At 39.2% G+C, this 11,895-nt stretch overlaps 1 protein-coding gene across 3 annotated transcripts in view; it reads right to left on the bottom strand.

Annotated features, from left to right (window-relative positions):
- Nucleotides 1-11,895, bottom strand: part of ROBO2 (roundabout guidance receptor 2) — a 606,994-nt gene that overhangs the window by 135,330 nt on the left and 459,769 nt on the right. For 2 of the 3 annotated variants that reach the window (XM_066622390.1, XM_066622391.1), the window contains exon 1: nucleotides 1,091-1,128. In XM_066622390.1, coding sequence (XP_066478487.1) covers nucleotides 1,091-1,112 — 22 coding nt within the window. In that variant the 5' untranslated portion in view covers nucleotides 1,113-1,128. Of the gene's footprint in view, nucleotides 1-1,090; nucleotides 1,129-6,512; nucleotides 6,641-11,895 lie in introns of those variants that run through there. The other variant, XM_066622392.1, reaches the window with a different exon arrangement.

Below are 11,895 nucleotides of genomic sequence, written 5' to 3' on the forward strand. Positions count from 1 at the left end.
TTTTGGAATAGTCTCGCTGAATTTCCCCAATGTCACATTCTGTATCCATCCACCCTCTCCCACATCCTCTACAAAATACAAATTGACAACTTCAGTGTATTCCCAGGGACAATTCAGGATGTCTTCCCAGGGACAATTCAGGATGTCTTCCCAGGGACAATTAACTGGCACTTCACAAATTTCTCTGCCATGCTTAACAGGAAACAATAAGACATGCAGAATCTGCAAATAGGAAGCATTTAACTTAAGGCACAGTTGCCCTGAAGAACTTTAATAGTATTTTGCTTCCCACACTGGATAAATCAACAATGCAGTCACATTTACACTTATTTTGATATGAAAACTGCCTTAACTTTTTTTTTGAAAAGCACTATATAAACTAAAGCATGAAGTAAATAAGTGTTATTAAAAAAAGAAATCATCAAAAGAACCTGAAACAAAACACAGAAAACATTGGCCTTCAAGAATTGAAAACAGTGTTATTCAGATGCTCTGAATCAACTGAGTGACGAAAATAGCTGGGAAAAAGTTAACAGGAAATCAAGAGATTCCTTAATATTTTGGCTCTTACTTCAAGCGTGTCTTTTTTTAAAAAAAAACCTACACTCTCATTGTAAATTATACTCAGTTTTCAGACTTTTTCACATAGGAATAATGGTTTTTATGAAGCTTAGGTATGCCAACAGTTGTTATTTTCAGGTCTTTCAATGGGTCCTTAAATCTACAAACTGGGAAGTAAAAGTGAGTTTGGTCCATAATATATCAAGTACTGACAGGTTCAGCCTAAACCAAGTTGTTTGCAAGAACTGTGAAAATATTTGGATACACCATGGCTCAGATTAAAAAGTACAACTATAGAAGTCTATATCAATACAGAAGACATACATTGATCTGAATAAGTGAGAGCACTGGATAATCAAGGTCCAGGAGTTTATAGCAGGTAGAAAACAATAATCTTTTCTGGCATGTTGCTTGTCGAACGAAATGTTCTACTACATAACAGCTATTTAAAACAATCCTACACGGCTACAAAATAAAAAGATGATTTGTATGAAGCCATGCTAAAATGGATAGAAGGATGGTTACTTACCAACAGGGCGAGCTGTAGACATTACAATGGTGTGGTGAGAACATGAAGAAATTAAAGGGGAAAAAAAAGAAATTTTGTCAGAATGCATGATGCAAAATACTATGCTTAACTGTGGATACTCAGTTGAACACTAAATTCATGTCGGTCTGAGTTAGATGCCCCTACTACTTCAGTTATGAGAATTACAATGGTTAAAGACAACAAGCGGCAGAGGATTGAGAAAGCTTTCTGGAACCAACTGCATGGGTAACATTTTTGATAAGTTCATATAATGTCCTCAAAAATGCCAATGCCAATGCTGATGCTTAATAAGAAGTACGTAAAATAGCTTTGCATTAGGACAAACTTCTAGATGTTGATGAATACATCATCCAAAGCTTCAGCCTAGCAAAATGTCAATCCAATAAAAGAGAAGCATCACTGTCTGATTTAAATACCAACTGAGTTTTAAGCATTGCCAGTCAGTATTGCACTACAGGATGGAGAAAAGCCCAAGACATCAATTCCTCCTTATTCAGTAACAGGCATGAAGGCTCACACTACATCTGATCTCCTATCATTGACAGAGCTGATGAAAATATAATGACCTATGACCACAGGGATTTCCACTCACAACCTCCAAAACTGCTGTTTAGAAAACTTTGAGATTCTTTTTAAAAAGTGGAATGATCGACAAGTTAGTTCTGCTTCAGATGAATAATAAGATTGAAAGCAGTTGCTGCAACAAGTGATTCAACTGTATCAGCAGTTTTTCAATACTTTAGAGCTTACCCCTTCCCCCCTAACATGGTCATAGGACATAAACTACCTTTTAAGGAGGAGAAGAAAAACACATTTATTGTTTTATTGCATTTGCACTCTGTGCACTTGCAAGGCTGTCAATTATAGCAGGGTTCTCCAAAGTTTTCGACATCAAATATCTGGCATAATTTAAAATTTAAAAAATTTAAATAAATACATTAGAGATGGAACTTAGATGAATGAATAACAGCCCAATCCTAACTTGCGTTGGAACAGACAGGCCAGCGGGCCTATGCTGAATCCAATGCAAGTTTGGGGTCAGAATGGGCACAACCCGAGGCAAGGGAAAACTTTCCCCTTACCCCGTGTCATGCAGCACTGGCCCCAATGGGTCTCCCCAGATCTGCTCCACCTCTGAGCAGAATGGAGCGGCCAGAGGCTGCTCCGCACCGCCCAGTAACAGGGTCAGGATCCAGCATAACCACCATATCCTGGCCCTGCCTCCCGCTCCCTGCCTGCCCCGGGGAACACCTGCCACCAAACCTTCCCCCTGTCCCAAAACACCTCCTCCCCACCTCTTCCCAGACCCCTGCATTGGCTAACGCAAACTTACCCCGCCGGGCCTTGCTCCAGCACAGGGAGGCCAATGCAACTCCTTGGGTTGGCCTCCTCGACTCTTAGGTTGATGCAAATGTGACTTACAACACCCCGAGTTGATACAAATAACTTATGCTGGCCTAAACCAGGGATTAGGATTGTACCCTTAATGAATGAATGGGCTCTAAATTCCAGGATTTCTCTAAGCACCAACACACATCACAGAAATCATCTTTTAGCCCTAAGAAAATTCACTCTGGGATGTGAGCAACCTTTTTCTATATTATTTTTAAGAATCCCATTACTCTACCAAAAATTTCCAAAAGGAAAAACCTAATTTCTTGGAAATTACACTTGATTACCAATTAAGCCTTGTTGCAAAAAGGAAAATGTTTTTCTCCCTTGGTCAATTCTATGTCTTGGCAGGAAAAAGCCTTCCTACTCTTTGCTAGCACAGAAATTATGAGGAATTTTCTCCAATTCCAGCAGCTCGAACCTATTAGGCAGAGGAATATGATTTGAAAGAAGGTTTTTCTCAACAAAAAGTTGTTGCCACCTACTTCCCAGGATAACTTCATCACAACTACCAGTTTCTATGTTCGCTACAGGACATCGACAACAGTAACTGGGTTACAGAACCAAGGGAACTGGGAGCTCTATTCTTATAGCTGAAAACTCCATCACAACAGCTAACAGGTTTCTGAGTGGTCAGGTTCTTCAACTGAAGGGACAAATCAGGGGACAAATAACTGTTAAGAGTAAATAAATTTTTTGCAAATCACACAGATTTTTAACTTGTTCTTTAGAAACATTCTAAAAGAATGTCTATATAGTAGAAAATGTGAGTAGGATAGAAAGAGCTCCCTATGCAACCCTGAGTGCTTTCAAGTGCACACTTAAGATTCTCTAAATTTTCCATTCAAGCTACAATCCCTTTTGTTGCATCAGAAGCTGCTCTGGAGGATCCTTACCTGTGGCAACTTCTTTAGGAAACGAGTTCAAGTGGGAAGGAATGGCTCAGGAGCCCAGGAGGATGGTCATCATTGCCCAATAAGCAGAGGTGTTTGTTTCTGGTGAGTTATAGCCCAAGTCTTACTGTACTCAGTGGGCTTACTTACAGAGAGAGGCAATGATGGGCAAAAGCACAGATTTAAAAACAAAAGGTAGACTGGACATTGCATAAATGATATTAATATTGTTCATAAACTGCATAATTTGACATTATTGAAATTGTTAAGAATCGAACAGTAGCTGACAAAACTGCAGGTATCATGCAGAAATACTATACATTAGTATAGTATTTACTAATACATTGTATTCCTGTTCCATTGAATTCTAATGATATAAGACTGCAACCTTATGCATGCTGGAAAAAGAACTGGATAGAACTGGACTTAATTTTCATGTATACAGCCATATAATAGGACTAGAAGTACATAGTATTAGATACTTGACTGCAATTCTAATTTTTGTTCTTAAAGTCTTATGGGGACCAAAACTACAATTTATGCCATTATATACACAAAGATATAATTTTGTTAGTCATAGAAAGAATGGTATTTTTTCCTATGTCACTTAATTTGCAAATTCCCAGATTCGTAACTTAAAATTTTATATATCCTGCCTTTTCTAATTCTTTTGTATCTCAAATGTTTTACATACACGTGCAATGCAGCATCTTAATCGTGTTAAATAAACACTATGCCTATGGCTAGTTAAATTAGAAAGCTGGGGGAAAGATAATGAGAAATCTTCTTTCATGTAGGAAAAATCAATTAAATTATATATTTTCCTGTTTCACCTTAATTTGCTCAAGTTCAAGCTCCATTGAGTTCAACAGATTTCTTCTAGTCCCCTTTGTTCTACTCACACCTCATAAAACTATGCTAAGTTTTATCAAAAGGAAATTTGTTTCTATACTGTGTATGGTGGATGAAGTCATGATGGAATCTGAAGTGTGCAGCCAACTTATTTCTAGGATTATTTGCAAAAAAGGAGGGGTTTAAGGGAAACATGCGACACTATTTTTCTAAAACGAAATCTAGTACCTGCTTATCTCAAATCATTAAATGGAAATCAGATCTCATCAAAAACTGTTCTGCTGCTTATAAAAGAAAACCTCTGCAGTGTAATTTATTATCTAAAGAGACTATTACAATAATATTTTAGCAGCTGTATTACCATAAAAACCTTCCATCATTTTTGGTCAGTTCCTTCCTCCCTCTCTAACCCCTTGTAAAGCCACTAGGTTAACTTTTTCCTCCAAATTCAACAAATTAGACTGAACTGTGCCCATGCATTAAATGGATGGAAATGGAAGCTGGCGTCTGAGGTCAGTTGACCCCTGTTCTAATAAAGCAATCCACAGAGACTTGGATCATCTGATTTAATGTGTATGAAAGAAAAGAAGCACTGATAAAGCAAAAAATGTTTTTATTAACCTTTCACAGCTTTGCTGAACCTTCAGCATGTGCGGCTAAATTGTGTAATAATGCCTGTGTGGCATTCACTGTAAACACACACAGGAGTTTTGTCATAAACATTTAGAACAATATTTTTAGAATGGAGTCGTGCCACTATTTGTCTTTGCATGATAATAGCACGTCCAACTGGTTTCATATTCTGGTATGGAGAGGTACATCTCAAAAAATAGATACTTGAAGCTGAAGTATTTCATAATGAACTACGAAAAACAATTTCACTAGAGCAGCTTCTGCTCTTAAAAGAAACTGATAAAATATAGTCAACAATCCCCTGCCTCTATTTCATCTTTCCCTCTCTTTTTCCTTGGAAATTTACCAAGTCACACATCATCTACTTTTTCTCCCAATCTTAGATCACGTTATTTCCTCCCTTTGTTCCACAGCATCATGGAACAGATATGCTACCAACCCTTTCCCTACTTCTGTATACACATCTCTCTGAAGAAAAAAAGAAAAGAAAAGAAAGGAGTTTTAAAAGAAGTATTATGTTATTTTCCAGTTTCTCCATTTTCTAATATTAAACCACATGGCACAGAAATAAAATTTAGATTCTTGTCTTGAGGACCAATAAAAGTGTATGCTGAATTGAATATTTGTAGATTTCTTTCTTTTAAATTGTTCTAAACCAGCAATGGAGGAAATTGTGTGGCCTAATTCTGCCTTGAATGCTTCTCTCATATTCAAACTCATGCAGGACAATGAAAACATCACTTTTTCCTGCACATATTCCTGCCTCAATGTAAGTTTCTACGTACAGAAATGCAAAAAGTCTCCCTTCGTAATCTTCAATTACATTGATTTGGAATGACAGCATTGTATATTCATATATTTGCTTTTTTCTGCTATAGTGGGCACACAAATGAATCATGTTAAAACAGATGTGGTATGTACCTTACTTATGAGCAAGCTGGGTGATTACCACTTGGCTCCCTTCCCCACAAAAAGCAACCCTCAACAACAAGCAAAATATCACGTAATATCATGTAATATGTGAACATGCCTCAAAAAGAATCAAAATAATGGAGCAATTCATGTACCATTCTTGGGTACAAGAGTACCAGATAATAGGTACATTCTTTAAATCTCAGATCACTTTCTCAGGTATAGATTCAGAGTTGATAAACTTGATTCTAGAATAGCATCTTATAGATTAAAATGTAAGGCATAGGATTAGTTATCTATAAACATTTTATAGACATGGATCTATATGTTGCCAGTAGCACATGCTTTTCATGTACAATGTCCCATGTTCAAACCAAAGTATCTTCAAGAAAAGGGTTCCTGGTACCAGAAGTCATCCACTACTGAAAACCTACAGCCGCTATAGGCTATATTGTATAGTATATACCAGTTACTTAGTAAGCAGTGAAAACAACTTGGCTTCCAACTTCAGCCAATTAATCACTCTTATTGAGTTTATTGAAACCAGGGGTAATTAAAAAAAAACACAACACAAAAATGGATGAAAAAAGCTGGTTTTATAGTTTTAAACCATGACTTCTCTTTAGTTACCGACAGACTCTTCCTACTCTCTAAAATAGTAAATATCAAGTAAATTATAAAGCACAGTTTATGGATTCCTTCAAGTACTTCAAACTCACCTCGAACTGTGAGAGTAGCAGATGCTTCAACTTTTCCAACTCTGTTTTCAGCAATGCATGCATAGGTCCCTTCATCTGTGCTCATAGCCTTTTTAATGCGCAAGGTGTAGTCGTCTTTGATGTCATATCTGCATTTCAAAAGAGAAGATAAAAATCACTGGTCAGCTTAATTTCTCACCTGGAATATACCAGACTTATTCTATCTTGGATACATCTATAGAAGATAATTTATTATGTGGAATTAGATAATTCCACTGAACATTAATCTCCATGACACTTTTATTGCACCACACATTACTTAAAAACTTTACAGCCGTAAAATTAGTATTGCTATGTTCATGTGGTATCAAGGCTTTATTAATAATATCAGTCATTCTGCCCTTGATCTAGTGTACTATGATAAAACAGAGCTAACATGCATCAGTTATCAATATATGACATCCCAGGTTTATCCTGGCTTTAAATACATGAATTGCATACTTTAATTCTGGTGTCCTGAAGAGTGCCTTTAAAATTCATAGAAATATCCTAACAAAGTTGACAGAATCCTTTACTGTAAGGAAAATGCATTGCTTTAGATATACTTAATAAAAGTACAGTTAATGAGAAACATGTGCATAAGTTAATTATTTTCAGTAAAATATGTAACTGGATTCTTTCAGATAAACCTAACCTAATAAATAAATAAATTTAACCTAATAAAAAAGGTTATTTTATGTTGTATATTTTTAGATTATTTTATGTTGTATATTTATACTTTTATATTATGTTGTATATTTATGTTGTATATTTAAAAATATTTTATATTTTTGTATATATTTATATATCCCTGACCTCCACCCGCCTTCTGCCTCCCCCCTCCCCCCCACACCCCTGCTTTCCTCTCCACTGCTCAGTGGTCTAGGCTACCGCAGAGCAGTGGAAGCCGGGCGCCTGCCCTGTGCTAGCCCAACACTAGCCAGCGCATTAGGGTTCACCTTACAGCACATTTGCAACAGTTTGTGGAGCTCAGGATCAGGTTCTAAGAGTTGCTTCTAGCTTTGCATATTTTATGTTCAGAAACAGATATACAAAACAAAATATACACACTGCATTTCAGGCCAAAATACTTTATGAATGCCTACATTCACCACTTTTCTCAGCAAAACTATGCTGAAGTGGTGGGCTAAACCTTTACTAGTTGCTATTTCACTATATTTTGCTGTGAAAAGAGAGGAGTGCATATTGTATACCCGTATTTGAATACAAAATATAAAGTGAAAAGTAGTCCTTGCTTCAGTTAGGGGAAGAATGATGTAGTACACAGGATGTCTTTATAAAGAGAGATTTATGATTGCTGATTCTTCCTGGGTTTTCCTAATCTCCTTTTACTGTGAGTCTTCACATGCAGCATTTATCTTTGTATGTTTTTAATCTAGATTGTAAACGGTTTCCAAGAAATAATAAAGTGAGTAAATAAGTATAATTTAAAAGTATAATGTACACTGAATCATGTAACTGAATGACTCAAAAAGAACAGGCAGTCCCAAGCCTCTGTCAAAGCAAGAATATCCATCTACCAATTTCCACAGTTCTGCTTATGCAATCTAGGCCACAATGTGTACAAGCACAGATAGCCAGAGCACTGAAATAAAGACCTTACAGAGCAAACAGGTCAAGATGTCTACACACTGAAAAGTCACACATTGTTGTCACTGATCACTGCCAATGTAAGAGCTTCTTCAAACTTTATACAATAGCCTGACTGGGGAATTTGAAGGAGAGAATAGGTGGGATATCTCCTCCCCCCCCCCTCCCAGTTCTCTCCACTAAATGACCCCTTGCAGTAGTACTGGGAAAAATACAGGATTTGGAACCCCATATTTTTTTTTATAATGTCTGCTTCTGCCCTGACCATACCCGTACCCTTGCGGTAGTTGTACAGACTACGAATTCAAATATATGTGCTCCCTTCCCTCCCATAAAAAGACAGCAAGAAAAACAACAGTTTAAATAGTGCTGGTGACTCTGCCTGCCATTCAGCTTGCTCTGTTTATGTCCTGAAGTGAGCATGAATCAGGGGAATGAAGTTACTATTCCAGCAGCTGCTGCATGTCCCTCCTACTGTGCTTTTAGTTCTTAAAGAGACAGGACATATTTGTCAGCTTTAAGGTAGTTTCAACTATACAGGTGCAACCTATTTATCCATAAGATTTTTTTATCTTTAGATTTGTCTCAATGCAAATAGGGTAGGGGGAACTGAAAGTTGCACACGCCTTTGCCTCCTTTGCCTGCGCTGGCATCTACTCCCTTTCCAGGCAGCCCAAAACACTGCAAAAAGGCTCTGCCTCACCCAGGCAGGGAAATAGCCCAGGAGCCATGGAAGAGGTTCCCCTTGCAAAGGAACAGTAACACTCTTGGATACCCTGAGGCAGCAGAGAGGCTGAAGAGGGGAAGGGGTGTGTGGAAAACCTCTGAAGTCAGAGCACATGCAGCAAGGTGGAGCTCTCTCTCACTCACACACACACACAGGGGCAGGTGCAGTAGCAACAGAGGGGACTGCTTTAAGGGGAGTGTTTGCCGAATTCCCCCCCCCCACTGAGATGGTGCAGACTCTCCACGCTCCAGCCCAGGGGTGTCCAAACATTTTGGCAGGAGGGCCACATCATCTCTCTGACACTATGTCAGGGGCCAGGAAAGAAAGAATTAATTTACATTTCAAATTTGAATGAATTTACATAAATGAATATATTAGAAATGGAACTTATATGGATGAATGAAGGTCTTGCAATAGCTCAAGGTCTATAAAAGGCCTTGCACAAAGCAAGGGCAGTCTTTCCTTCACTACCACTGCTGCATCACAGACACGAAACAGCAAGTAGTGGAAGGAGCCCTCATCCCACAGCTCAGATGAGAGGTCGAACAGTTGTCCTCATGCTGAGAGCAGCTGCATTGGGCCAGCGCAGTCTCCAGCAAGTCTCTGGAGGGCCAGAGGCTCATTGGAGACTGGGGGCTCCCCGAGGGCCTGATTGGGAGCCTCCGAGGGCCACAAGTGGCCCCCGGGCCGGGGTTTGGGCACCCCTGCAGCCTATGGAAACAAAATAGCCCAGCAAACCAAAGCAGGAGATTTAGGCTACAATTCTCTCCACACTTTCCTGCAAGTAAGCCCCACTGACTACAATGGGGCTTACTTCTGAGTAGAAATGCATAGGCTTCAGGCGTCAACCACGGGGCAAAATCCGAAGCCGGAGTCCCTAAGGTAGTTCATGGCTGAACACAGTCACATTCTGGCAACTCTTGCAACGCCGCTGGAACCAACTGTATTGGCTTCTGCCTTTCCATTGGACCATTTCAGCAATGTGGAGAGGGGGGATTTGCTGCATGGGAAACAGTCTATCCTCCATTTCTACTTTACCCAGCTTCGCGCACAGGAGAAGACACTCTGTTCCAGAACCACCAATCAGAGCGCGATACTATAGTCTTCCGAGACTGAAGGATGCCAACAACAGGACTCTTTAAAGCTCAGCCTGTGAAAGAAGGAGGGGGGGCAGCTTGCACTGGCAACAGGGAGGGCTGAGTATGGAGCGTGGGAGGGAGAGGGGATTGAAAACAGCTGCCTTTGTTTCCTTCCAGCTCCTGCAGCCTATTTGCTTAACTCTATGGAATTTAGCACAACATGTTTTTTGTTAACAATGCCGGGGTCATGGAACGGAACTAACGCGCTCCACCTGTATTTTATTTTGGATTTACTTGCTGACATAAGTAAACCACATGTAAGATGCAGGTCAACTGTAGTTTCAAATACATTTCAAAATGGGTTTAACGTAAAGGATGACATGATGAATTGATTAAACTAACTAGCAGGTAACAAGAACTTTGAAAGAGGGCCTTTCACTTGCCACAACTATCATAAACAGTTGCCCTGGATTATGTAATTTTCTATTCTTACCTGTTCTCATCACAGGGAGAAAAAATGTTCATTTAATAGAAAGTGCACATGCAAATAGAAGTATCACGTTTTTAAAAATTGTGGATACAGTGTTGACTCAGGTAATCAACAAGTAACAAACAAACAAAATACAGCACTGAGGAGGCTTGGACAGTGGAAGTGAATCAGGAGCTAGACTCTTCTCTTTCAGATCCTTACATGTTAAGATCCTACTATGATCCTAAGCAACAAGGACTTTTAGCACAGACAATCTGGGACATGATTCTGATATAAGCTTTGGGCTGCAGCTAACTCATTCTCAATGATGTGCAAGTCCGGGCATGCCAGTCAGTTGCCTTGTAAACTTCAGGAGACTTTATGTTCACACCTGTCAATCATGCAACTGTGCAGAAGCTGAAGGGTGGATAAACGATTTATTTGGCATGCCAGGGAAGAAAATTGGCCACAACTATTATCTTAAGTACTGTTGTGAAGACTACAGAGTGAATGTGTGCGTAATGTAGTTAAATCAGCTTCTATTTCAAGCAGCAGCACCAGCTCATTGAATTCCAGTCTGTCGCATTATCAGTGGGCTTCTAGACCACCCTGAAAAAGTATTCTAACAAGCAGCCATAGTAGGGCTCAGGGGATATTGCAACCATCTGGTCTCTTAAAGAATTGATGCAGTGCCCCATAGTCATCTGTTCTATTCACATGGCCCACACAAGTCATTATGGTTCAGTGATAATCTATGACAGGTGAACGAGGCAAACAACAGGCTAGAAAATAATTGGCTCGAAGTATGATCTACAGTAGCAAAGGAACACTGTGAAATACATTTACACTTTAAAGTGGCTTCTGGAAAAGAGAAAGGCAGTAGCTTACCTGTAACAGTAGTTCTTCACCTGTACAAACACATGTAGTGCATGTGTATAGCCCATTCCAGAAATTTCCAGAGCTCAAGTGGAAGACCCATGTGCAGTTATATACTGAAAACATAGGCATAACACTGAATCCCTCAGTTCATCTGAGGATCACCCCCAATTCAAGTGTTCTACTTAAAAAGAAGCATGTGAGTATGTTTCACCTAAGTAGAGACCACTTGTTGGCCCTTTCCATATACTGATGAAAACCCCCTACGATGAGCCCTGTCACCATATGGCTGATATTTCCTAAACATGGAGTATTGACCTTGTTTGCTTTTGAATTTGAAGGCAAGGTAGATTTATGTCTAAACATCTTCACTGTCACCTTGGTCTTTTTCAGATGCTCCAGAGCCTCACCCATGGAAGTGCTGAACAGTCCCCTCCATCAAAAGTCAACTCTTAGTATTGGGGAGCAAAGAGACAAAAAGCAGCCTGTTAGGCCTTCTCAACTATGGAGCCTGCCTTTGATTTTAATGAGCAGATATTGTACAGAATTAAGCTGTAGTCTTGCAACCCTGGAGATATTAATTAACTGTTAGACTTCTGTTCA

Source organism: Tiliqua scincoides, chromosome 3, assembly GCF_035046505.1.
Source record: "Tiliqua scincoides isolate rTilSci1 chromosome 3, rTilSci1.hap2, whole genome shotgun sequence".
In the NCBI taxonomy this organism is placed as follows: Eukaryota; Metazoa; Chordata; class Lepidosauria; order Squamata; family Scincidae; genus Tiliqua; species Tiliqua scincoides.